Source organism: Desmodus rotundus, chromosome 5 (genome assembly GCF_022682495.2).
Source record: "Desmodus rotundus isolate HL8 chromosome 5, HLdesRot8A.1, whole genome shotgun sequence".
Classification (NCBI taxonomy): domain Eukaryota; kingdom Metazoa; phylum Chordata; class Mammalia; order Chiroptera; family Phyllostomidae; genus Desmodus; species Desmodus rotundus.
Window position 1 is genome coordinate 16,023,363 of NC_071391.1, and position 25,608 is coordinate 16,048,970.

The 25,608-nt window shown below is 39.8% G+C and overlaps 1 protein-coding gene across 2 annotated transcripts in view; it reads right to left on the reverse strand.

Moving 5' to 3' along the window:
• TTC17 (tetratricopeptide repeat domain 17) overlaps nt 1–25,308 on the reverse strand; it is a 90,524-nt gene extending 65,216 nt beyond the window's left edge. Inside the window, exons 1-5 of one of the 2 annotated variants that reach the window (XM_024559062.3) lie at nt 25,112–25,308; nt 8,201–8,290; nt 3,176–3,345; nt 2,423–2,534; nt 2,087–2,218 (exon numbers count right to left, since the gene is read on the reverse strand). In XM_024559062.3, the coding sequence (XP_024414830.2) occupies nt 2,087–2,218; nt 2,423–2,534; nt 3,176–3,345; nt 8,201–8,290; nt 25,112–25,270 (663 nt within the window). In that variant the 5' untranslated portion in view covers nt 25,271–25,308. The remainder of the gene's footprint in view (nt 1–2,086; nt 2,219–2,422; nt 2,535–3,175; nt 3,346–8,200; nt 8,291–25,111) is intronic. The other variant, XM_053923926.1, reaches the window with a different exon arrangement.
• Nucleotides 25,309–25,608: the final 300 nt, after the last annotated feature.

The window sequence follows — 25,608 nt, forward strand, 5'->3', positions numbered from 1 at the left end:
TTTTACAAACTGGTGAAGATTAAAAAGAACGCCAGGCCTGGCTACACTGGATACCAACTCCAGACACGAACTGTGGAAGGGCTGGGTCAGCACAGGCCAGCACTGCTGGGGGAGCAGCTGACACATGTCTGTAAAAGGCTTTAGAAATGTGATTACCCTTTGACCCCTACAACTCCACTACTAGAAACTCATCCTATGAGAATAATTAAGTTTTAACTATATAAATGTGTAAAAATAAAAATCCAAAAGTATATAAAACTAATTATTCATGTTTTCAAGTTATAATTTTTACTTTACCTTTCTGTAGATTTTTAAATATACTCTGATTTTTACAAGGACCAATTATTTTCTTTTCAAAGTAGTTATTTTTAAGATTAAAACGAAGGATAATTCTGTGTTAATCAGCCTCATGTATACTATTTTCAAGGAAAGGCTATGATTTTCTTCAAGTGAGGCAGTCAAGGACTTGAGCACTATGTGTAGCTGGTAAAGGGTTACTATACTCTTTCACAATTCACTTTACTTGAGATTGAATCTCCTTTTTGATAGCTCTTTGAGAAAGTTTTCCTTCAAATAAACAGATACTTTAATTTTATCTCTTATTTTCAGACTTCAAATTGTGAACTGGAACAAAAAGAGGAATTAAGCATTCTACATGAATTACTGAAAACATCCAGATAAGCAGAACACTCCAGAGTCCACACATATTAGAAGAGAAAAATAAATCTTTAAAAAAATGCCTTCTATAAGATTTCTCATAAAATCTTCCCCCAAACTTATAAATGCTTTAACGTCCCTGTTAATCATTCCCTCCTTCTTTGGAACACATTTTCCCCTTGGCTCTCAGGACCACATTCTTGTGGACACCCTTTCTGGTCTCTTTGGCTGGCCCTTCCCCCTCTGCTTGACAGCTGAACGCAGGGGAACCCAGGACTCCCAGTGGCTTCCTCTTACACTGCGCTGTCCTTCAGAGGACCCTGCCCAGTCTACTCATGGCTATACACACTCCCTATTTAACGGTGATTCTCTATCTATACACTCGGCCCTGCCCTTTCCTGCAATTCCAGACTCAGACAGCTTTCAAATTCAACATGGCCAAAATAGAACTCTATCTTCTCTTCACTCACCCAACCCTGTTCTTCCTTCAAGATGCTCAAGCCGGAAATTGAAGAATTATCCTTGATTCCCTTTTCCCTCATTCCCCATATCTAATTCATTAGCTGCTAAACGGTTCCCAAAATAGTTTAAGTCTATCCATTTCCAATACTAACTATTCTAGTCCAAACCATCTTCATCTCTCTCTTGAACTACTAAAGGGTATTTTAAATGCTAGACAGTTTTTCCTTGTTACTCATTGAGTTCTGAGGATGCAATGTTTTACATAACCTTCAGAAAAACAAGATGAAGATAATTTAGCAATAAAGAGAATCATGTACAATATATAATGTATTTGAATAACCATATAAATATGCAATGTATTTTAGTAAACTGCATGTATATAAATCTCGCAATTACACATCTTACTTAACACCACTAAAGCACTGCTTAGGAACTAGGCTACGCTGTAGGACACAGGGAAGAACAAAAACCCTTTTCTAATTCCCACGTCACCCTGCATGATATACTTAAATTCTCGGGTCCTGCTGTGTAATTCCCTATTTCATTTTTTAAAAGTAGATGTTCCCTTGAAATACAAATTTTAAGAATATTGTATTGATGGTGGTAACTTTTTTCTTATTCGGAGAATAGTGATAATCTCTGTATTGTGTGTAGATATAGCAAAGACACTAATGTTAAATTTTCTTTCACACTCAAAACGTATAATCAAACTTATAATCTCTGTTGCTTGTATTAGCATATCATTTTTTAATGAATTAGTTTAAATAAATCTTTCTAGCATCCCTTCCTGGTTAAGGGAACTGTATCACCAATATTTCTTTCTCCTTAGCTTTGAACTATACAGTTTCAGTTAGTATAATCATAATTGAAAATCACTCTCTAGACAGCAACAAGCTAGGAAGGTGCTTCCTGAGAGTGAAATGTCTCCTGTGCAGTCTCCTGACTCTGTAAGTCACTGACGACTTACCTTCTGCAGGCCTTCATGGATGAGGTGACCTATGTCATCTATATTCCTTCCTAGTCGTTTAGATAAATATGTGAAGACTGGATCTTCTTTAGATAGTAGAGGTGTAGAAAGATTAACTCTTTCTTGTACACCCTGGAGAAAAACATAGACAAAGGAGATTATAAAAGACCACAAGTAATTCAGTATCTTGTAACACTTATTTTGAAGGAATTTTAAGAAATACAAGATATTTGTAAAATTACAAAGCTATTGAGGAGAGGTGGAAAGAAGAGGATTTATAAGCAAGAGACGCAATTTTTAAAAACGCACTGAAAGAGGCCCACACTCTGCACTTACTCGTAAATGCTGGAAAGCGTGTATGCTGTACGGCAGTTCTAGAATTTTAGTGCAATCGGGTTGCTCGGGGTCTGGAGGGACAGGAGATTCTGTGTCTATGTAATCTTCAGGGCTAAAATCAAGAAGCAAGAAGTAGCGAATGTAGGACAAAGAAGTATCTAATTTTTCCCCGAATGAACCGTATCCTCAGAACATCTCAACTGTACAACCAACGTTAGTTAGCACTCAGAACTTTGTCAAACAGCTGTTGCTGGAGTCAAACATTTTGGGAGTTCAACTTAAAGGAGATAAATCAAGAGTGAGGAAGTAGGTTGGTGACAGAATGTTAAGATCAGAGACTTTTTAAAAATTAATATAATGCTGCTAAATTCTTTCTAGAAACATTAAATCAATTTACACTTTTGTTGACAGTCTCTCCACATTTTTTTACCAGTTACTGATTTTTACATTTTTCAGTTTGATAGATGAAAATTACCTAAAGGTTTCAATTTATACTTAACTTGATCATTATTGAGAAATATGTTGTCTACATGTTTATCTACTTGTGTTTCTAATACTCTAAATTCAATTTTCTGCTGTGGTATTAAATATTTTTAATTGATATGTAAGAATTCTACATGTACTATGGATTTTAAAATGTTAATCAACTTACCTGTAATTGAAAGTTATTTTCATTAGCGAAGTAATTCACTGATTTGAGAAAGGTCTGCTCAAGAAAACATACTTTGGGCGGAGGGAAGCGAATCTCTTTACCTGATGTCTTTGCTTTCCAAAGTTATGTATGTGCCGTCATACAGGTCCAGGTCCCCTAAGGGCACCTTAGCTCTGATGCAGTCTGGATCCTCTTTATTATGTCTTTGTTCCAGTCCTGTGTCTCTGTCCTCATTCTCTTCTATGTGAATTTTTTGAGCAACTAATTGCTTCTGTTGAAAAGAAAATAACACAATAGATTTTTCTAATATTTCAGTCTACATACCATGTAAGAGAAAAGAGAATTTAACATGTTAAAGAAGTCAGAGAATCCTTTATGAAGGAAGACACGATTCTGAATATGCCATCAGTTAACTTAGTTGACATAAATAAGCTTCTCTAACCCAGTGAGAACAGCATTGAGAGTTGGGGGCTATTTGTTGCCAATGTAAAAATTGACTAAAATACTGCAACAAAATGTAGACTATCTTAACTAATCAATCATTAATGAGATTGAATATATTTCTGATAAGTTTATGAGATATTTTGTGAACTGTTAAAATCTATCCATTTTCTGGTAAATTAAAAAAAAATTGATTTGTAGAAATTTCTAAGGAGTAATTTTGTGAACTCATTCCCTATCATTTATACACATTACAAATATCTCTTCCCAACTTGCAATGTATCTTTTAATTTTGTTCATGGTGTTATTAGTTAAAAAGCTTTTCATTTTAAGATGACCAACTTTATCAATTATTTTCTTAATTGCTTGTACTTTCCGTGTTATTTAAGACATACAGCTTTTTAAAAAGATTTTACTTATTTATTTTTTAGAGAGAGGGGAAATGAGGGATAAAGAGTGAGAGAGACATCAGCAGGGTGCCCTCTGCCCCGACTGGGTCTGCAGGCTGGCCCTCAAGCCACTGAGCCACACCAGCCAGGGCTAAGGTGTATTTCCTGTGTGCACCATACAGCTGCTCTAAATAAGAAACCTAATCTGACAGTTTGAGTTTTAATCAGTGAGTTTAATTTGCTTATTGTGATTGCTGATCTTTTCGGATTTATTTCAACCATATTATTTTGGGCTTTCTGCTTATCATTCTTTTTCAGCTTCTCTCTCTTTTCTTGCTTGCCATGTGTGTGATAACACTTTCTAACTCCCTTCCCCTTCCCCAGTATCTTCTCTTAATTTGTAGGTTTGGAAACTATAGATTGCATTTCTGTTACTTTAGTGCTTGTCCTTATGGTATTTTTGGTTAATTTTTCATCAGCAAATATTTCAGTATGTCCAAAAAAATAAAACCAAAAAACCATTATCACAGGTAAAACATAATTTAATTCCTTAATATCAAGTATCTAGTTTGTGTTCAAGTTCCCAATTGTTTCTTTCTTCTTTTTAAAATACAATTTGAATCAAACCCCAATGAAGTCAACACACACTGCAATTGGTTAATTTGTCTCTTTAAATTTCTTTTAATCTACTGTCTAGTTCTTTTTTTAATCCCTTGTTATTTATTCGTTAAAGAAACTGGGTCATTTGTCCTGTAGTTTCCACTTCATAGGACTGTGCTGACCACATCTCCTGGGTTTGCCTTACATCTTCCCTGCCCTCCGGATTTCCTGAGTACTGACTGCAGGATCCAGAGGTTCTCAGCTTTTCTGTGCCACGGACTTCGGCAGTCTAAGGAAGCTAGAGATTCTTTTTCCAAACAGTCTTTTAAAACAAAAAGTAAAGTATTAAATTGACAAAGGGAACCGGTTATATTGAAAAACAAATTGCATCGTGGTTTGAGTAGACCCCTACTTCTTTTGGCAAGGCTGCTCGAATGGTGGCAACATTCTTCAGTTTTAACATGTGCGCCCATAAACCTTCCAACAGGGTTTTAATTTGTTCGGTTACTTTTACCTTTTCCTGAACATGACAAAAGAGTCTAACACGCTTTAACTTATCGCTGATCATACCCCACCTCAGCCACATACTGTTAATTTTATCTAGTTCTATCTATTAAAACACACACAAAATTGCTAAATAAATTTGGCAACTTTTCCATCAATGTTTTCACTGACTATTAAAGTACAGCTTTCACTGGGTTTACTTTCCTTCTTGCAAAACCATGCCTTTAACTTCTTTTTAAGTGAGAGTCTGTGCGTAGTAAACTCTACCTTTCTATGTCACAAGACATCTTTGCTCTGCCCTCACTCTTGAGTGACAGTTTAAAACATATAAACGTCTAGTTCGACTGATTTCCCTTAATACGTTGCGCTTATTCCTCCATTGTCTTCTGATACCTGGGAAGTCACTTCCGACATCTAAGTAGTTGTCACTACCTTGTGCAGGAGCTGCATTATCTAGTCTCATGGCTTTAAGTCTATGTGCCAACGATGAACAAATTTCCACCTCCAGCCAGCCCTTTACCCCAGATTCCACACCTGAAGAACCAACTCCCTACTCAACGTCCCCACTTAGATGTCTAAGAGATGTCACACTTAACATCCAGAAGCCAACCTATCACCGATTTCCGTGTACTCCCCAGTCTTACACATCCTTAGTCTTCTTTACCTCGGCTAACACCAATTCCTCTTTTCGGTCTCTTGGATCAAAAACCTGGAGTCATCCTTCACCCCTCATCATCTCTGTCTCTCTCTTCCCAACCATTCCATGACCTCAGCTCTCTTAACAGTTTTGTAGTTGCTTCCAGGTTGTATCTAGTTCCCAAATCCAGAAACAGATCTTGTAATTTTGGTTTGGAGTTTCTACCTCATAGTACTATTCTGCCCTGAAACGAATTTCAGATAATTGAAGATGCAATTATTGAACCACTGGATAGTTTGGTTCCTCACGTGATCATCAGGTTTTGTTTTGTATCCCTGTTCCACACCGCCCTCATCCCCAATTTTTTCATGCACAGAATGGTCCACCCCAGCCCTCAAGCAGTTAAGCCAGGTCCTCTTCCCTTATCTTGCATGGAGTACAGCCAGTCCCCTTTACTTCTCCGAGCTGGTCAGAAGCACAGAGCACACCTGGCCTTTGAGACCTGCAGGTATGTAGCCTTAGGCACTTTCCCAACTTGGTGTTTCTGTTCCATTTCTGGTCCAGAGAGATATTTATGTTGCTTTTAGGCCTGGCTACATTTTATTTTGATTTCTATTTTATATTTTATCTGTCATTGCTGTGCATATAAAGCGAAAAGGGTGTATTAAGTATAAACTCAATACACTACTTTAATCAAAAATTAGTGAACATTTTTCATTTGCATTTCACTGACTTGGTGAATGCCATTTTCCCCTTGTATACACTCAATTTAAGCCTCCTTCTCTGCACATTATGTCATACTGCCCCCTAAAAAATGGGATAGCATTAAAAATACACAATGTGCCTATGCATCTGAAAATTAGAACTATTTTCTGCACCACTGCATCTTTTTGCACGAGCATGAAGCCTGATAAATAAAACTATTGTCTTATTCCTAGTATCCATAAAAATCAACATTTCTAAATTTATAAGTGATAAAACTGGTAGAAACAAAGTGAGAGACTATTCAAAAAATGATGAGTTTCTCTAAAAGTACTACTACCTGCCCTGGCTCATATGCCTCATTTAGTTTCAGTGTTGTCCTGTAAACAGAAAGGTTGCAGGTTCAATTCCCAGTCAGGGCACATGCCTAGGTAGTGGGTTTGATCCCTGGTCGGGGCCCATATGAGAAGCAACTAAACGACGTTTCTCTTGTACATCAATGTTTCTTTCTGTGTCTCTCTCCCTCCCTTCTTCTACCTCTAACATCAATAAGCATGCCCTCTGGAGAGGGTTAAAAATATAAACAAACAAACAAATAAAAGTACTACCGCCTACGCAGAGCTGGTTAATATGTGCTACAAGCTCCTCCTTAATTTGCAGAAATTTTAAAAACATATAACTATAAAATTTCTGTTGATTTGTGTACTAGTTTGAGTTTATACAAGTGAAACTCGGGATTTTTACATAATGGAAAAATGAATGGCTACCTGGTCTAACAGGTATGTCAGCTTTTAAGCCAAGAGATAGGTGTTTGCCCCTGGGTCTATCCGGGCAATTCACTGTCTCTGGGTCTGTTTCCTTGCCTCTAAAACAAGGATGATCTTCATGATTCCTTTGCTCTTAGGACTCTGATTCGACTTTTGTTATTCCGAATAATTTTCTAAATTTCATCTTGCAAACTGGTTTACTTTTTCTACAACTTATAGTTTTCTTAAAATTTGGATTCAATTTACACTATAACTTTTAAGCAGAGATTTTATGAGGAAAAAAATCCCCAGTTTTTCAAATAACTAATAGTTTGCTATTAAGCAAAATAAATTTATGGTAATCAATGACAGAAACAAAAAAAAAGGTCAGATTTTATTAGCACAAGTCAATTTCAAGTTTTCAAGGTGAAAAGTAATAAATGATTTTTACCTCAATCATAAAAACACAAAATATTCAGACTCTAATTTTTACTACTTGGGGATTAACAAAAATTACATTATTACAGTGTATTAAAACCCTTCTTCCTTTTTATATTTTACCCAAGCTCTCCTTCCAAGAATACCCCCAGAGACTACACCCCTTTACACTTGATGGAAAAATTTATACATGCGCCCTGGCTGGTGTGGCTCAGTGGATTGCCTGCTGGTCTGTGAACTGACAGGTCGCTAGTACCCAGTCAGGGCACATGCCTGGGCTGTGAGCCAGGTCCCCCGTTGCGGGCTTGAGAGAGGTAATCACTCATTGATGTTTCTCTCTTTCTCCCTTCCTTCCCCTCTCTCTCTTAAAAAAACAAACAAACAAAAAATCAAACAAAAAAACCACTTATACATGGAAACTTTGTTCAAGGATATGAGTTAAAAATCAGGCATAAAACCTACAGTAGGGTAGTAGCCTATTTTTATTATTATTGTTCAAAAGTTACTCTAATTAGATGTTATTTTTAAAAACATGACCTAAAAGTAGTAAATTCCTGTAAAGGTCAAAGAATCAGACTTAAGTAATAATGCTTAATTTTTCTTTTAATACAGTAGCTCCCATGAAATACACCAAGCTTTAGCTGTATATCACATGCCCAGGTGCCTCACCTCCAATTCTTTGAGGTAGTTAACTGTTGTTTCTTGTCTCATTAGTATGACTAAGTCATGGGGATGCTTCAAGTTCATTGGTGAATCCACCTGCAAGCAAGCATGCAATAAATAAATGAAGCGCAGATTTCATTAACATTTGTTCTGAGTCACAACATTTTTTTTAATATGCTCTAAACTATTGTTCAATCTCCATTATAATCAGCGTTAGGTGCTCAGTAAAAGTCAAGGGGTATTTTAAAAGTGATCACACAAATTTCGGCAAAGAGAATGACAGGTTCAATAGCTATCCCTTGAACTTCAACTTGAAAGGACAAACTTTTGAAGTAAATATTCTGACTTGACTGGTCATATTAAAAATATTTAACAAGTATTTGGCAATGAATGATTAAGTACATTCTTTAAAAGATATTTCACATGTGTAATAATAAAAAGGGATTGTCTTGTCTTGATAGCACAATCAGTATCTCAACAAATTTGCAAGCAATAAAAGACAATTTTTCTTTTCAAAAAAACAAAATTTTCAATTTTTGAAAGCTATAACTGAAAGATAATATAAATAACCTTGAGATGTATTATTTACAACTCATCTTCTCTAGATCATAAGCAAGTGATTATGTGGTTGAAGTAGAAAAAATGGACCCTCATATGCAGATACCAGGCTTATAAATTTATTCTTTTTTGGAGAGTCATTTGACAACACATACAAAAATGTTAAAAGTGTATACCGTTTGACTTGGAAATATAAACTCTAGGAATCTCTCCTATTGCCATTCTTAAACAAGCAGGCATATATATACAAGGATGCTCTCTCTAACATTTTTATCTGGGGGTGGGGGTAGGGGGAGGAGGAAGCAACCTAGGTCCATCAATAAGGGAATAGGGAAACCCATTATCCAATGGAACGGCATATAGAAAGCTAGATCTACCGTTATGCAAAGATGTTCACAATGTATTGTTGACTAAAAACAACAAAGAATATTAAGCATACTATGAGTTTTAAAAGAAATTATATGTGTACATTTTTATAGATAAAAATATATACATGTCTGTGTATGCACAAAACTAAGATGGTTTACAATGGTGTCTTTTGGAAAATGGGATAAAGAAGAAGGGTACATTCATGTTTTTACACTACACACTTGTATATTTTTAAACTGTTGGTGATGTACACACAACACATTTATAAGGAAAAACAATATACACACAGAGCTTTTGAATTTCAGAAAAATCTAATACACAGGCCTTGGTACCTAAGGGATAAGAGGAAGTTCCTGCTATCTCATAGTGTCTGATTGTCAAATTATATACCAGCCCGACAGGAAGTTCCACTTTGAGAAGAAACTACTTTTGTAATCTCTAAGAAATTGACATCACCTCAACTAACTGATTTTAAGAGCTAACTTTTTGGGTGCAGAAGATAGCCTTGCTTAGACCTTGATGAATATGAGAGCCCATTAAAAATTATTTTAAAAAGAGGGAATAAGAACAGCATGAAATAAAGTTAGCTTTAATAATATACACTGAAACAACTGGACGATGTTGAGTGACTACAGATAAAACTCGATTGCCTTTGCTCATTCTACCTTCTTGGGAATGCCAGAGGAAAGAAACGCTAGTCCTGAATAACTTCCGCTCAGACTTTCATTGCAATGGTCTGAACTACGTAATTATCACTATCTAGTCATATAATTTTCATCTCTCATAGCTTTTAAGAGGAGATCACTTCACTGCTCCCTGGCCTTCCCACTATATTGGAATTTACATTAAAACTGGATTCTGAATTCAAAAGGCACTAAAGAGACAATAGCAAGGCCTATTCATGGCCACTTGAGCTGTAAATCTCTACCAAACAATCACACCTAGCAAAGGCTTACAAGCAAAACGTTAGGTTTATCTCAGTAAGAGGTGGAAAATTTAGCTTCTTTTTTCAATAGTAGTTGAACATATTCCCAAAAGGCATATGTGGGTGGGGCAGAGAAAGCTACTATAGTAAACTGAACATGGACCAATTTCAATTCAAACCCATCAATCTTTTTTTACAAGATGATATATTATTTGTGATATAGGACACCATTTTTTTTTACAGCTGAAAATGTAAAAGCTATAGCCAGTGGCCAGAGTATAAAAGAACCATATGTAAGGAAGCCAAAGAAAGTCTGCTTACTTTGCAACTTTGTCCATTTCTCAACAGGCAGCTATTTAGTACATGACTTTACGTATTTTTCAGTGAGGATTTTTGGAAAAAAATTGGGGGAGGGAAATGAAAGTGGGAGCGTGATATTCCAAAATACCTAACTAATCTGATTACCGGACATTTGGAGAACTGTAAGAGGGATCAAAGAATAAGACAAGTAAAGGTTTACATTAGAGATATATTTAAAGTATAATATTAGTTTTAGATTAAAAAGATACTAGATGACCAGGGCTCTATCATATTTGAATAGTATGGGTTTGGCCAACATTCAAGGATGAGGAAATACTTCTCATTTCCTTGAAGCTTTTAGTTCAACAAAGACACAGCAGCTACAAGAGGATAAAGTGATCAGCAGAAGGAAGGAAGGGGGCTGACTGACAGCTGTGTTTCTCTTTTTAAATGGCAGGGAATGGCATGGATCTCCGCCAGGTAAGTGTTGGCAGCACATGATTTACAGTGTGACATATTTTTAATGAGTTATCTTCAAGTTCTTAAGTTTTAGGACAAGATAATTATCCTTGGCAAATGTCAATAAGCTCGAATTTCTCTCCTTTCAAACACCCCTCCTGTTTAGAAGAGTATAAATACCACATCATCCACTCAGCCAATAAAGGTTTGTTAAGACTATGAACCAGGCCCATTATGAGTCAGTATTTGGGACCCATGTACTCCTATTTTATATACATTGTGAAAAGGAATGGTAATATGCCTCCAAAATCTTTAGCATTTAGAAGAGCTGGCTGTATGTTCACGAGCAAAAGAGTGACGGAAAGTAGAAGAGGTGATGGAAGATGATTTGGCTTTGGGTGGTGTATCAATATACAGACCATGTATCATAGAAATGTACACTTAAAACCTATATAATCTTATTAACCAATGTCGCCCCAATAAATTAAATTAAAGAAAAGAGACCATAATGCATACATGAGATCTCAAAGCACTTAATGGCTTTTTCACAGGAGATAACCCTACTAACTTCCATTAATGTTCAGCACAATAAAAAACACTTGTTATGACCAGAATCATTAAGAACATGTAGAATTATTTTCAATTGCTTCTACTTAGGCAGGAGAGGTGGCATGACATATACTTCAGAGCAAAATTTAAACTGCAGGGTAAAACTGACCAAGTATTTGGAACTTCGCTCTATGGAATTCTATTATCCAAAATGATTCATTATCTAAGAGTTCCAGATAAATAAAGTTTCCCTGTTACTGTAGCAATTTATTTTAATAGAAAAATGACAAACCATGTAAGGCAATTCAATTTTGTAAGTGCCTATGTCCAATTATATGTAACAGCAGTAAATATCTCACTCATATCAAGTTTATTTTCACGTGTTTCATTTGCTGCCGTCTCTAACCGAGGCAGTGTTCATATGCACGTCTCAGATCTCTTTCTGTAAACTCGGTCATACCAGATGGAAATATCACCACAAGAGGGTAGTTACTTCATTGCCAAATTCAATCAAAGGTGAACATTTTAAATTTAAAATAACCAATCTAAGGATATAAACATATTTGAATCCTACAAAAGCAAGTTTTAGTCAATCACTTTCCATTGGTCCTTGAAGACAGAAAATTGAACATTTCCACTGTAACATTAATCCCATTCCTCATCCATAATTTATTCTTCACATATGGTGACCATTTCTACATACAATTTTTTAAAGATGTCATTCAAATGAGTACACGCAATCAAATGAGTACCTGAAAGCAACACTGATGGGGACCCACTCTTTTCCCAACAGCAGTTTGACACTGATGAGGGAAATCTTACACTGTGCCACAGTCATTTAAAAAAATTTCCCTTTAAGTTAGAAACTGGAATATTTGAAATCTTTTATTCAGAATTTTATATTGCTTAAATATTGAGACAATATGATGGAACACATAAATAAAAATCTTCAAAGCAACCAAGATTTCACCTCTACCTTAAATGATCCCACTCAGTAGGTAGGCACAGTTTTTGCTATCCTGTCTTGTGGCAAAAAGGTTTAACTTAAAAAAACCTTTTTTCCTGATTGTAAGCTAAATATAGCTTACTGATAAACAGACACATTATAGAGCATATAAAGAAACTGAGCCCTGGCTGTTGTGTCTCAGTAGATTGAGTGCTGGCCTGTGAACCAGCGGGGCACCAGTGGGGGGCACATGGGAGGCAGCCACAGGTTGATGTTTCTCTCCCTTTTTCTCCCTCCCTTCCCGTCTCTAAAAATAAATAAATATTTTTTAAAAAAAGGAACCTGAAATTACTTGAAATTTCATTTTCAGAGATATCTGCTGCTATATACATATACACACACATATACACATACACACAAAATATCAGAATAACTCTTTGCATATATACACATATAAATAGCTGTCTAGATAAGTATTTTTACAAAAATTGAATAATATATGTACTATATTGTATCCTTCTCTTCTCCACTATTCTCTAAATTTTATCAGATTTTCTTTCCCAGTAAATATAGATCTACTTTATCATATTTAGTGGTTAATAGTGTATTTATTTACCCGACTCCTCCTTTACCTAAAAATTGGGTTTTTAGTTATTCTCTCTCTTTAACAATATTGTGGTTAATATCCTTACACTTAAATTTTTGGATACGTGTGCAATTATTTCCTTCCCAGAAAGAGAATTGTAGGTTAATATCCCGCACTGTAAAATTTGTATTTTTTGTTAGCTTTTCTCTGGAATAGTTGAATCAGCTTAAACTCCTAACAACAGTCACTGAGTTTCCACACACTTTCAGGAACACAGAAGTAAGGGGAAATACATTGCTAATCTTTGTTGGCCTTATGTATTTCTTCTTTTGTGCACCCGTAAAAAAGCCTTTCTCACTGCCTCCCTTTAAATCCATCTGACATTTTACATATCATATTTCATGAATGGTGGCTTCTAGTTGGTGGACTCCGGGTGACTGAAAAAGTGAAAGCTCAGTCTCTCCAACCCGCCTGGTCCCTGCCTGCCTGGTTCCTGCCGGGCTGAGGCTGACAGCCCTCCAGTTTCAGACCAGTCTAATCATTACAGGAATTCTGCCTGGGGCCTGAGTTTTACAGAAACAGCCCCTCCCATCTCCCTCCCCTTGACATAAGAGAAGCCTGAACCCTGTGCTTTCTTACAATGGATCTGAGGGACTATTGAGGCTCCCACAGTCTTGGTTGGTGCCTTCTTAGTCAATAAACCTTCCTTTACTCCAAACTCTGACGTTTTGAATTTTGAGGCATTGAGCACAGGGACTTTGGAGGGCAACAATTATTCTCTTGTTGTGTTTTCTGACTTTTTCTACAGGGGTCATGCTGTCAAAGGGAATCCTTAGAGCGCTATGCAACATGTATTTTTTATTGGAAAAACTGTAATGACAAGTGTAAGCTCAGGTCTGAGGAACGATTTTGTAGCTCTTCCTTATATATTCGTAGGGAAAAAGTTTCTCTCTCAGATGCGGGGCTAGGCAACATACCTGAAAAAGGCAGCATCTACTGTATGTTCTTGTTCCTTACCTCCCTCCCCTCAGATTTTTACCTTGATCTCACATCTAGTGCTTTGCCATTTAGAAATGATCGTCCAAGGAACCCTCACCTCTGTAACCTCCATTAGGCCAATACAGTGGCCAGGAAGATGGGTTTTAGGGGGAGGGGATAAGAAAGGCAGAAGAATCTGTTGCCCACTTTGCATGCAACTCTCCCTTCAGGATTCCAGCCTAACCATCATGGACTTGGACCTTCTTCCAGGTCTGGAGAAGTGCAAGTTCACAAAATACCAGTCCAGCCTCAGCTCTTGAGAGGGAAGTACACAGCCTCCTGCCTGTAACTATCCAAACCTTAACATTAATATAAACAGATCTTTTACTAGAATTTAATGGTATAAGATCAACGAAACACTATTATCATGAACTGTTGGGATTTGGAAATATTTTTGTTAAAGATTAACTTTTTTTTTGCTCTTAGGGTACTTAAACAGTATTTAAATGAGAAATCAAAAGCCAGTCTCAATTATGTAGGACACCAAATCATCAAAACTAAAAATAAACTTTAAATAAACGAAAGTACTGAATCTTGACCATCACATTAATTTTTATGGCCTTATATCTCTATTTCTGCAAGTCTTACCCTCAAGTAGATTTTATCTTCTATTTTCATAGCTCATGGAAGACACGGTTATATGTGCTTAAAGTCACATAAAATCATCTAGGTATTTGAAGTATATTATATAGCTATACTCTGGATTTGGATATGTAGCGTTCCAGCCAATTTTGCAAGAATACTCACGTCAAATGACCACAATTTTCCTAACTGATAATCAAGTTATTTTTTTCATTTTCAATATGAACAATTTCTAATAAAAGTGCTATTAGACACTACATTTTTCCCCCTCACCTGAGGCCATTTTTTCATTGCTTTCAGAGTGAGAGGAAGGGGAAGGGAGAGGGGAAGGGAACATCAAGTGGGTACATGCCCAGACCAGGGATCAAACCTGCAATCTAGGTATGTGCCCTGACTGGGAATCACGTCTGCAACCTCTCAGGATCTGGGACTACGCTCCAACCAACTAAGCCACATCAGCCAAACTAGATTATACTTTGCAATTTATGTAACCAAGAACCATTATACAAATAACATAATCAAGTAAACAATTTACAAGGAAATTTACAATTTTACAAGGAAAGAGAATGCAACACTGAATAAGACACAAGAGCCATGGATATATATCATTTGAATAGTTATGATATTCTTGTACACATATACAGAAACAATGTAGCTAAACAGTGGTAGTTGTTTTGTATGTCACTCAGAGGTGATTCTCATTCCAGCAGCAAATATTTACTAAACACAGAATAATGATCTAATAAATATGTCCATGTCCTAGTCACCAGAATTTCTGAATATGTTAGGTTACATGGCAAAAGGGGATTTAGACAACTGATAGCGTTAAGGCAGCTGTTCAGATTATGTTAATTAAGACAGAATACAACCTGGATTATCAGGTGAGCCCAATCGAATCACAAGGGTCCTTAAAAGTGGAATAGCTATGTCAATTTAAATCTTAAAAATAAAAAAAATATTTAAAAAGTAAGTGAAAGCAGTCAGCTCCATAACAACGACAAAAGTAGAATAGGGAAGTCAGGGAGAGAGAGATGTGCTTAGGGAAAAATGGTCAAAGAGATGCCATGTTGCTGGCTTTGAAGATGTAACAGAAAGAGCCAGGAGGCAAGGAATGTGGGCGGCACCCAGAAGAGGCAAGGAAAAGTACTCTCCCCGGAACCTCCAGAACGACACACAACGCTGCCGTCCCCCTGATTTTTGCCCGGTGAGGTCCAAGTTGGAGTTCCAACCCACTGAACTGAAGGTAACACATTTGTGTTGTTTGGAGGCACTCAGTGAGTGACTTTTAACAGCAGCATTAAAAACCAGGATAAGCACCCACTAAGTACCAGAAATAATATTGGACATAATGGTGATTAGTAAAATAGGTGACAGCTTTAAAGTTCTTATTCAGATGGCTGCCATGGACTGAGCTGTGTCGTCCTGAAACGCGAATGTTGAAGCACTCACCAACAGTATGAGGGTGATCGGAGAAAGAGCCTTCGGGAGGTAATTCAGTTTGGATGAGGTCACGAGGTTGGGGCGCTCATGATGGGGTTAGTGACCATATAAAAGGAGATACCAGAGAGCTTACTTTCTTGTTCTCTCTGCCATGTGATAGCAAGAATACAGCTGTCTGCAAGCCAGAAAGAGCCCCACTGGAATCTGACCACGCTGATCTTGGACTTCCAGCCTTCAAAACTGTGAGAAAATAAACTTCTGTTGCTTAAGCCACCCAGTTGATGGTGTTTTGTTATAACAGCCCAAGCTGAGGCAGACTTGTTAATCAAATACTGGAAAAGGGACACTGAAATCAGTGTCAAGTGTTGACTCTTAGTAACTTTATCCCTACTCAGGTGATGGCAAACTCAACAGCTAAGCAATTACTTGTTATTCATGCTAGAAATTGCTGCTCTTGAATACAGTTTAACTTGATTTTTCATCAGATAAAATAGTAGTATCAGCTGTGGGAGGGAAAACCCATCTTTTCTATTTTCTTTTACTGTAATCCTAACAAGTATGAAATGAGCATTAATGACAAAGGTTTAATGTTTTTATGACGGTAACAAATCCAAACTGAAGGCCACAACACTTTAGTGAAGGGCAATGGATGGAATAAGTGGTCTTTCACGAGAACTGGATTATGAACAAAGGTTCTACATATTCCAAACACTGCTAGGTATTTTCAAACACTCCTGTGCGGTCCTTCAGGAAGACGATTTGACAGTATCTCAGAAAATGAAACACAATGCACTGTTAGAAGCAGGAAGCAAGGAGACCAGTTTGGAGGCTACTGCTGTCTCAGGAGGGAGATGAAGAGAGTCTGGACTAGGTTTGCAGAAGGAGAGGCAGGAAAACATGGCTTCATTCAGGACACATTTTGGATATCAAGTTGATAGATTATTGATAAAAAAAAGTTAAGGAAAATACTGAGATTTTGGAGCTGAGCAATTTAGCTACAGGTATGCTGGGGTGCAAAATCAAGAGTTCAGTTTAGGACATAAGGTATTTGGGGTTTTGTTTTCTTTTTAAAAAGAACCTAATTTTTATTTACTTAAAAAGATTTTGTTTATTTTTAGCGAGATGGGAAGGGAAGGAGAAAGAGAGGGAGAGAAACATCAATATGCAAGAGACACATTGATTGGTTGCCTCTCACATGCCCACAGCCAGGGACCTGGCCCACAATCCAGTTGTGAGCCCTGACTGGGAACTGAACCTGCAACCTTTCAGTTTACAGGCAGGTGCTCAGTCCACTGCACCACACCAGCCAGGCAGGACATAATGTATTTGTGATGTCTATTAGACAGCTAAGTGGAGGTGCTGAACAGGCAACTGGATAAATGAGTCGGATTTCAGGGAGAGACTGCAGGAAGATTTTGGAGTCCTCAGAATAAACAGGGTCCAGCAGAACTAACGCCTGCTGGAGTGTGGCTGGTATGGTAACAATACAATGCAGTAATTTATAGTTTTAATTAGAACATTTCACCTAAAATGTCATATGGTGTGCTTGAGTGTGATATTGGTGTTACAGAATCACATGCTTATGATTTTATAATAAAAGATTTTGTAATAAAAAGGGGGCATTATTTGTGCCGGGCCCTGTAGATGGTATTTTATGCCATGAGACTGCATAAAATCATCTGGAGAGCAATGTATAGAGGTAAGAGAAGGGGCACACTAATATTTAAGACTCGTGAAGACAAGAGGAATTCCACAGAACAGAATGATGAGTCATGGCCAGGGACTTGGAAGGAAAAACCAGCAATGTAAGTCCTGGAAGCCATGTAAGAAAACAGTTCAATAAGGAATGAGGACAAGTGCTGGCTTGCTAAGAGGTTGAGATGACTCAGAACTGAGCACTGAACTTGGCAGTATGAAAGGCCCAGGTATCTTGACAAGAAACGGGGGGATAGAGACTGAAGTGGGTTTAAGAGGGACCTATGCAAGGGCAGGGAAGAGAGTGTGTGCACAAATAACTCTTTGGAGGGATCTGGCTTTCAAAGAGCCACTCGGCAGAGGAACTCATCACGGAGCACAGCTGAGGAGCAGGTACTGCTCACACCCTGCTCCCTACACTGGAGTGCAAAGCTGCTCTAGTTTCCGACCTGACGGGCTGGCAAGCCCTCTCACTCCTCACTGTCAGGCTGCCTTCTGTTCACTTGCACCAGTGCCTCCAGACGGGAACAGCTGCGAGCCCACGGATGATCCTAACCCCCTCAGCAGTGCAGCTGCCATTTCTCATCTGCCGATTCTTTTTTTTTTTTTATATTTATTGACATTAGAGAGAGAGAGAGAGAGAGGAGGGAAAGGAGGAAGGGAGAGGCACAGTGGGGACGAGAGGAGAGAAGTGGGGAGAGAAAGAGAGATCGACTGGCCCCCTCCCACCCACACCCTGACCAGGGACCGAACCTGTACCCTAGACATGTGCTCTGGGAATCAAACCCCCAACCTTCTGGTGCACGGGACAACACTCCAACCAACTGGCCGGGGCCCTTCCAATTCTTTTTTTCTGCTTTTCTTGTTTGTCTCTATTTTCTTGTCTCTTGTTGCTTCTCCCTACTTTTTGATATCTGAGCAGTAAAGGTGACTTTTTGGATATATCAGTGACAAAGTGGATGACTTACACCCCACAACCTGATCACTGCAGACAGGCAAGAGCAGCCTCTGAAATTATGGCTCTCCTCACCTGTGCACAGCACCTGTTCTGAGGGCCTAAGGGCTGATTCCTGGAGGTCTGAGGCTTCCTTTCGGCAGGGCTCCATGACTATCGCATTAATGAGTATAGTAAGGACTTCATCCAGACAGTGGTAAATTCCTGAAAGGCAGGCACCTCTCCTCTTATGTCCTTACATCATCCATTCAACGGACGCTACTGTAGCCTCTGTGCTTACGCAGTGTTAGAGATGACAGAGTTGCGGAGAAGATGGATACAGCCATTCCCTTCGGGGAGCAGGGAGTAGTCTAGCAGGGCTTTTACATAAGTAAACGGACACAGCTCGGTATGGTAAAAGCTTTCATAAGGGAATGAATATAGGATACTCTGAAAGCATATAGAAAGAAGAGCTTGTTCAAATCTGGGCATTACAGAAGCTTCCCTGCGAAAATAATGTTTAAGTTGTGAAAGAATATAAGTTAGCCAACTTGGGACATCTTGGGGGAAGAATACGTGCAAAGGCCCAGAAGCAAATAGGAACAGAGCGTATTTGGGGACAGTGACAAAAGTTAAGGATGGCTGAGTGTGAATGTGTGTATACTCTTCAGTGAGGGTGGGGCAGAGAGGACGAGCAGAGAGAAAGCTTGACAGAAGGGAGGGTCAGAGCATGAGACATGTTAACGATTTTGGACCATGTCCCGGGGTATGTACCCCCCTATTAAAGGTAGTTTTCCTCAGTGAATGAGAATGGGTACAGGTGGAAGGACTTCACTTTAGTACATTAAATATTCCCACAATGTTAGCCATTTATTTTTACAATGCCATGCCTTACTTTTATAATTCAAATTTTCATTACTGAATTATAGTAATAGTGGCTATGGGAAGAAGTGAGATACAAATAGAAAAGTAAAATTGAAAGACGGTAAGGAAGAGGGGAGAGGAAGAAATTAAAGAAGACAACTAAATTTCTAATGTGGCAAATGGGTGGATGGTGAATGGCGGCATCTTTCATTAAATTTGGGAAAACAGAGCATGACACAGGCATAGGAGTAAAACGAGTTGAGATTTGGTCACACGAAGCTTCAAGTACCTAGAGGACATTCATATGGAATTGAAAGCTAGTATAAAGAGGTCGTGAATCTATTATAACTCTGGAAAAAATGTGAGCTGTTGAAAGAAATGTGGACATGCTCCGCATGTACATGGTAACTTAAATCCTGAGACAGGATGAGACCGCCCAGGTACAGGTAAAGAGTGAAAAGAGAAGGCTCGAACAGAAGCTGGAGGACAAGCAATATCGAAAACGAACTGCTCAGAATGATCTGTGGCCCATCTGCATCACAATCTCCTGAGGAGTTTGAGAACCATGTAGACTGTTGGATCCACCACCAGCCTCCTGAATTAGACACTACGCATGGCCTGGGAATATGTATTTTAGGCAAGAACCCCTTTTATTTTTGTGTAAAGTTTGAGAACCACTGATCTCGAAAATAAGTGGAGTAAGAAGAGCCGAGGCGGGGGGGGGGGGGGGCGGAGGGAGGAGAATTAGGAAGAAGCTGGGCTTTGCTCACTGCTAAAGAAAAAAGAGAATTCTGTGTCACAGTAGTCAATGGAAAAAAACTGGAGAAAAGTAAGCAGTCAATAAACACGCGTTCGATAATCGGGAAAAGTATTTAAAGTTATAATTTATCTCTGTATATTTCCCAGTTTCTAGTAACTACTCTACAGTATAAATAACGTTAATACCTGGGTAATTTACAGGAAAAATAATAGTGGAAGTATCTAAAAATAATGGATTATATAAGAATCACTTTGATGCCCAAATCTAGCACAAATTACAAGGTTCAGCAGGTGACTAGCAAGTTAGTGAGTAACCACCATGACCTCTCAGGTCCAAGTGAATCCTGAAGTGTATAAACAAGGAAACAGCACTCCATCCCAAAAAGATGGGTTCGGTTTTGAAAAGCTCGGAAATAAAGCTGTCAGCCTCATGGGACTGTATGGATGCTCTCTCCCAGATTAACCAAATTACTTACCATCTGATCAAAATTAAGCCACTCCTTCATTTATAAGCTATTAAAAACCAACAGATAAAGATTTAGCCTGTTTGTCCAACTAAATCTGATAGCTCTGCTTTAGACCATAGCTAATGAAGTAGCTGCTTATCAAACACCTGTTCTTTGCCAAGGTTGCTTTCGCTTCGGGGCCATCGGTTTTGTCAGAAACCCCATTTCTTCTGAGCAGTTAAAAGGATCTGTACTTGAATACATTTGCTTGGTAGGAGGTAAACTGATTAACCCCCAAACTAATTCACACCTGTTTGGGACACTCCCCCACCCACCAATCCCCAATTTGAAGTCACCACAAAACAAGACGCAGAGGTAAAGCAAACCGGAAAGAGAAGATATTTACTTCATTATTTCCAGTTTTGATTTTATTTTTCTTTCTATTCCTTCATTTGTAGGTGTTAAGGGTCGGGGGAGTAACATTTCAACTTACTGATTACAAAGTGCTCACTTTCATGCTACTGCGGATAAATACATTTTTACTGATTGTTATGACTGAATACCATTCATTAGTTGTGTGACTTTCTTGCCTATGAGTTATACAATATATTCTTGTTTTCAAAGATTTTATTTGTTTATTCTTAGAGAGAGGGAGGGAAAAGGGAGAAAGAGGGAGACACGATTGATTAGTTGCCTCTTTCACGCCCTCAACAGGGGACTTGGCCTGCCACCAGGCATGTGCCCTGACTGGGGATCGAACCATCACCTTTTGATCTGCAGGCTGGAGTTCAGTCCAATGAGCTACACCAGCCAGGGCTATACAATATATTCTTAAAGAATTTTTCCAAATCTAAAATTCTATTATTCTAAGATTGGAGGAGAGAGAAACAGTAGCCAAGAAAATAAATGTTCTAATGTTTTAAGAGAGTTGGAAAAGATAATATTCTATTTACTTAACATTTTAGAGGATTTATGAAGACTACCCAGAGGCAGTGAATCCAGCACTAGTAGTACAACTCCTTGATTCAATAAGTCTGCAACAAACCAACTGGTAACATTTCAAGAGTCCATCTGTTAGCTGGTAATTTAGAACACAGAACATTAATTTTTTCCACAGAAACGATGTGATACATAGTAGCTAGACTCTGAGGCTAATTCATAAGTTTATTTAAGCTCCAATGCAAGTGAATTGCTAGACACTGTTGATAAAAATAGAAAACGGACACTTCCACACTTGTAATTAAGCAAAAAGGACATCAGAATGAAAGAAACAAACAAACAAGGTTTCACTTGAAGACTGTTCCCCACAACGAAGTCAACGGAAAGACCCACCGGCCTGATTACACGCACTGCAGATCCTCCCAGAGACTAGATGATAAGAGCCCACTCCGCAAGTCCACAGACTCCAAGTTAAGGATGGATCCCTCATTACACAACATTAGAGGGTCTAATTTTTAGCTACAGGGGCACTAATGGTTCAGAAGTATCCCAAAGCTGAAAGGCTTGGAGAAAAACACAAAGTTGGGGAGGATAAGGAGAGGAGGGGCTTTTTAAAAAAGATATCCCCTGACCTCTCATTCCCTCAGTGGGAAATGAACTTGGTGAATGGAGCATTCTCTTCACATCCCAGCTCCAGGATTTCCTGGACAATGTTGCTGAGAGTTCAGTGGCAGCTCAGTAAACATGGAGCCTAAAAACAATGAAGATATGCTTCCTAACTGGAGCAGGGACTGTGGAAAGGAACAATTTTCTGAGCTGCCATGCCAAGTACCAGACACCTGCTACTGCCAGAAGCAGCTCCAGCTTTAACTGTGAGGAGGCTGCCTGGAGGAATGTCTGCTTCCTGGCTCTCACTGAATCCCCATTTCAACGCCTCTACACATCTAGGGCTTCCAATACATATGCATCCGCACAAGTCTGCGGCATCTAACTTGTGGGTGCCTATCTTTATCATCTGCTAAGGCTGGAAATAGAAAAACCAAATGAGTGTTCTCTTCTTCTGAAAAGGACTACTTACTGTACTTAAAGCTGTAACTCTCATGATGACAAATGTCCCTATTTAAGTCTGTATTTTGGGCAATTCAGATGTTTAATTCATAAGTACGGCTCCTCATTCGCTATGGAAACAATGACCTATTATACCTAATTTAAATAGGAGGTTTAAATATCAGGTGAAGAGTTTCAAAAAATATTTGTCCCTTTAGTTTTCTAAGACCTGCTATTTTGATTTTCCCTTAGCCTTTCCCTTGATATGAGGAAACTAAAACTGAAATCATACTCAGACAGTATAACCCAAAACAAGTAATTTGGCATATATCTTTTAATTAATTGTGTTTGAGTGTATGGAAAGATATGCAGTGTACTCAAATCTGCGTACTAAAGCAGCCTTTCAATTCTTTAGTAAGTATATCTAAATGTGATAACCACAATTGTAATTGAGGTTTGGATTTTGTCTGCATTCAAATTATTGATGGAAGGGCAGCATGGGTATTGCATGCAGAGCCATCAGAGTAGAACTCAGAAGCTGACCATGGTACCCAACTTTACTTATACATGCTGCATTTCCCTCGGATTAAATCCAACCTTCCTTCTCTAGCCTCTTATTGTTGCAATATAGTCACCAACTTTATTTCTTCGGGTATGATGGTTGCCTGAATTTATGTAAACGCTACATAGTAAAATATTGGAAAGTTCACTGAAAAGGATCATTTAAAAAGGCATGTAGTAAAGAAATCTTGCTTTCCAAACTTTAAGCCTAACTACTTACTGCAAGGGCGACTTGGCAGAAATCCAGAAAATTCTTTGCATTTCTCCCTTTCTGAGGCAACTCCTACCTGTCCCCTTTGAAACATATATATCCGATGTGCAAAAGAAGGAAGTTGTTAAAAAATAAAAACCAAATCAGATTCCACTTTCCATCGGCCTTTAGCATTTAGGTAATACACTTCTACCACCTTTCGCTTTTCCGATGGGCTACTTTCTAGGCTGAGTGGCAGGACACCTAACTGGGAAGGAGAAATCAATGCCATGGAGTATAAATAGCTGTGGCCAGAAACAACACTGCAGAGGAGCCAATAGGAGAAGGGCTCCCCAAACTGCAGCAAGAGTGACTGGACTTGTGTCCCCATGAGAGCCTCAGGGAAACCTGAGGAAACAGAAGAAGGGTGAAGTAATGCGGACTCACGTAAGATTTCCAGTGTTTCTTTAGAGGTGAACTTGCAGCGTCTTCTAGGGTTTCTGAAACCTGTATTTATTAAATCTCAGCTGGCACGGCCAAGAAAAGGAGAATTTTTTCTAAAGTAAGTTAGGTACAGAGAAAATGCCACCGATAGGAAGTCAGTCTTTTCTCAGACTGCCCAAAACCACTCACCAATATCAATACTGACTTGCAACTATTTTGTTTAACTCATTCATTATACTTGACATAAAATGTGCGTTCGATGGCAAATGTAAATGTGAATGAACCTCACTCTGCGCAAAAGTAAACCTTGCATTGTGTTCCCATCACCATTCAATACACCCGACCCTAAAGTCCAGTAATTTCACACGGTGAAAACACTTGAGACCACTGGGCTAAACTGCTCCGGGTACACACTTCCCTTTCTAAACGTTTGCTGAACTTTTCAGGATTGCTTTCAAGTGCTGAAATTCATTAAGTTTACCAAATTTCTGTAGCGCGCGCGCACACACACACACACACACAAATGTACACCACTCCATCAGCATCCACAAAACGCAGGCAATCACAAAGTTATGTAAGAAACGCAGGAATCAGCTCAAGCACGAGCATCCAGGAAATCGCCCATCCCTCTTGCAGGGTCCCGGCGACCAGGTAGAGAAACGATGCAAAGTACACGGGGAACCGAGGGCGGTTGCGGCCGAGAAGACGCATCTTCAGGCATTCCTTCGGAAGCAGAGCGTGCGTCGTCGCTAACGGGCCCCTGCTCACCTGGGGACGGTACAAACCCAAGCACCACAGCCAGACGCGAATGCCGGCAAGTGGGAGAGGAGATCAGGGGAGCAGCGATACAGGATCCAGTGCCCAAAGGTGCCGAAGCTGTCACCACCCGGGGACCCGGCGCTGCCGCCTGCTCTCTCCTTCCTCGGGCAGCGCTGGTGGCGCGTGGGCCCGAGGAGAACCGGAGGGAGAGAAAACGAATCTGTGGTTCCCAAAGCCCGAGCACGAGAAAACGGCCCCAGGGGCCGAACCCCCGCAGACCGGGCGACTCTCCCCGCGCAGCGCGCGGCCCCAGGGGTGGACGCTTAAGAACCTACAGGCGGCCGAGGCGAGGGCCAGGGTGTGAGTGGGGAAGGGGCGGTGCGGGGTCCTCCCCGCCGGGGCGCGGGGTCTTTGGAAAGGTAGGTTGGGGGCGGGGCCGCGCGGAGCCCAATAGCTAGGGGTCTGGCCCGGGCATCACCCCCGGGGCTAGGGCCGGCGCGGACAGAGACGGGCGTCCCAGCTGCTACCTGCTGCTGGATCTTCCCGTCCTCCGTGACGACCCAGTGCGTGGTGGCGAAGGCCCCTCGAGCCGCCACACTCAGCAGGGCGGAAAGGCTGAGGAGCCAGCCTGGGCCGGAGCTCGGCGGCAGCCCGCACCGGCCACGGACCCCTACTGCCGCCGCCATCTTGCCCCCGCCCCCGGCCGGGCCGCTCGCACCGGAAGAGGAAGCGGGCCTCCGGCGCCCGCCATCTTGGGGAGGTCGGCCTCGCACAGGGGGCGGAGCCGAGGGGGCGCTACCGGCCGGCGACAGGATGTCCCAGCCCGCGTTCGGGCGACTGGGAAGCGCGGCCTCTGGCGGCTGGCACAGCCTGGTTTCAGGTCGGAGACCGACTTTTTGTCCTTTTCTTGTGGGCGATGCGATCTCTGATCGTGGGAACCAGAGGGAGATGGAAGTAGTGTTTTACGTGGAGCCTGCGCCAAAAAGAGCACTTGAGAGGGTGAATACACACACACACACACATT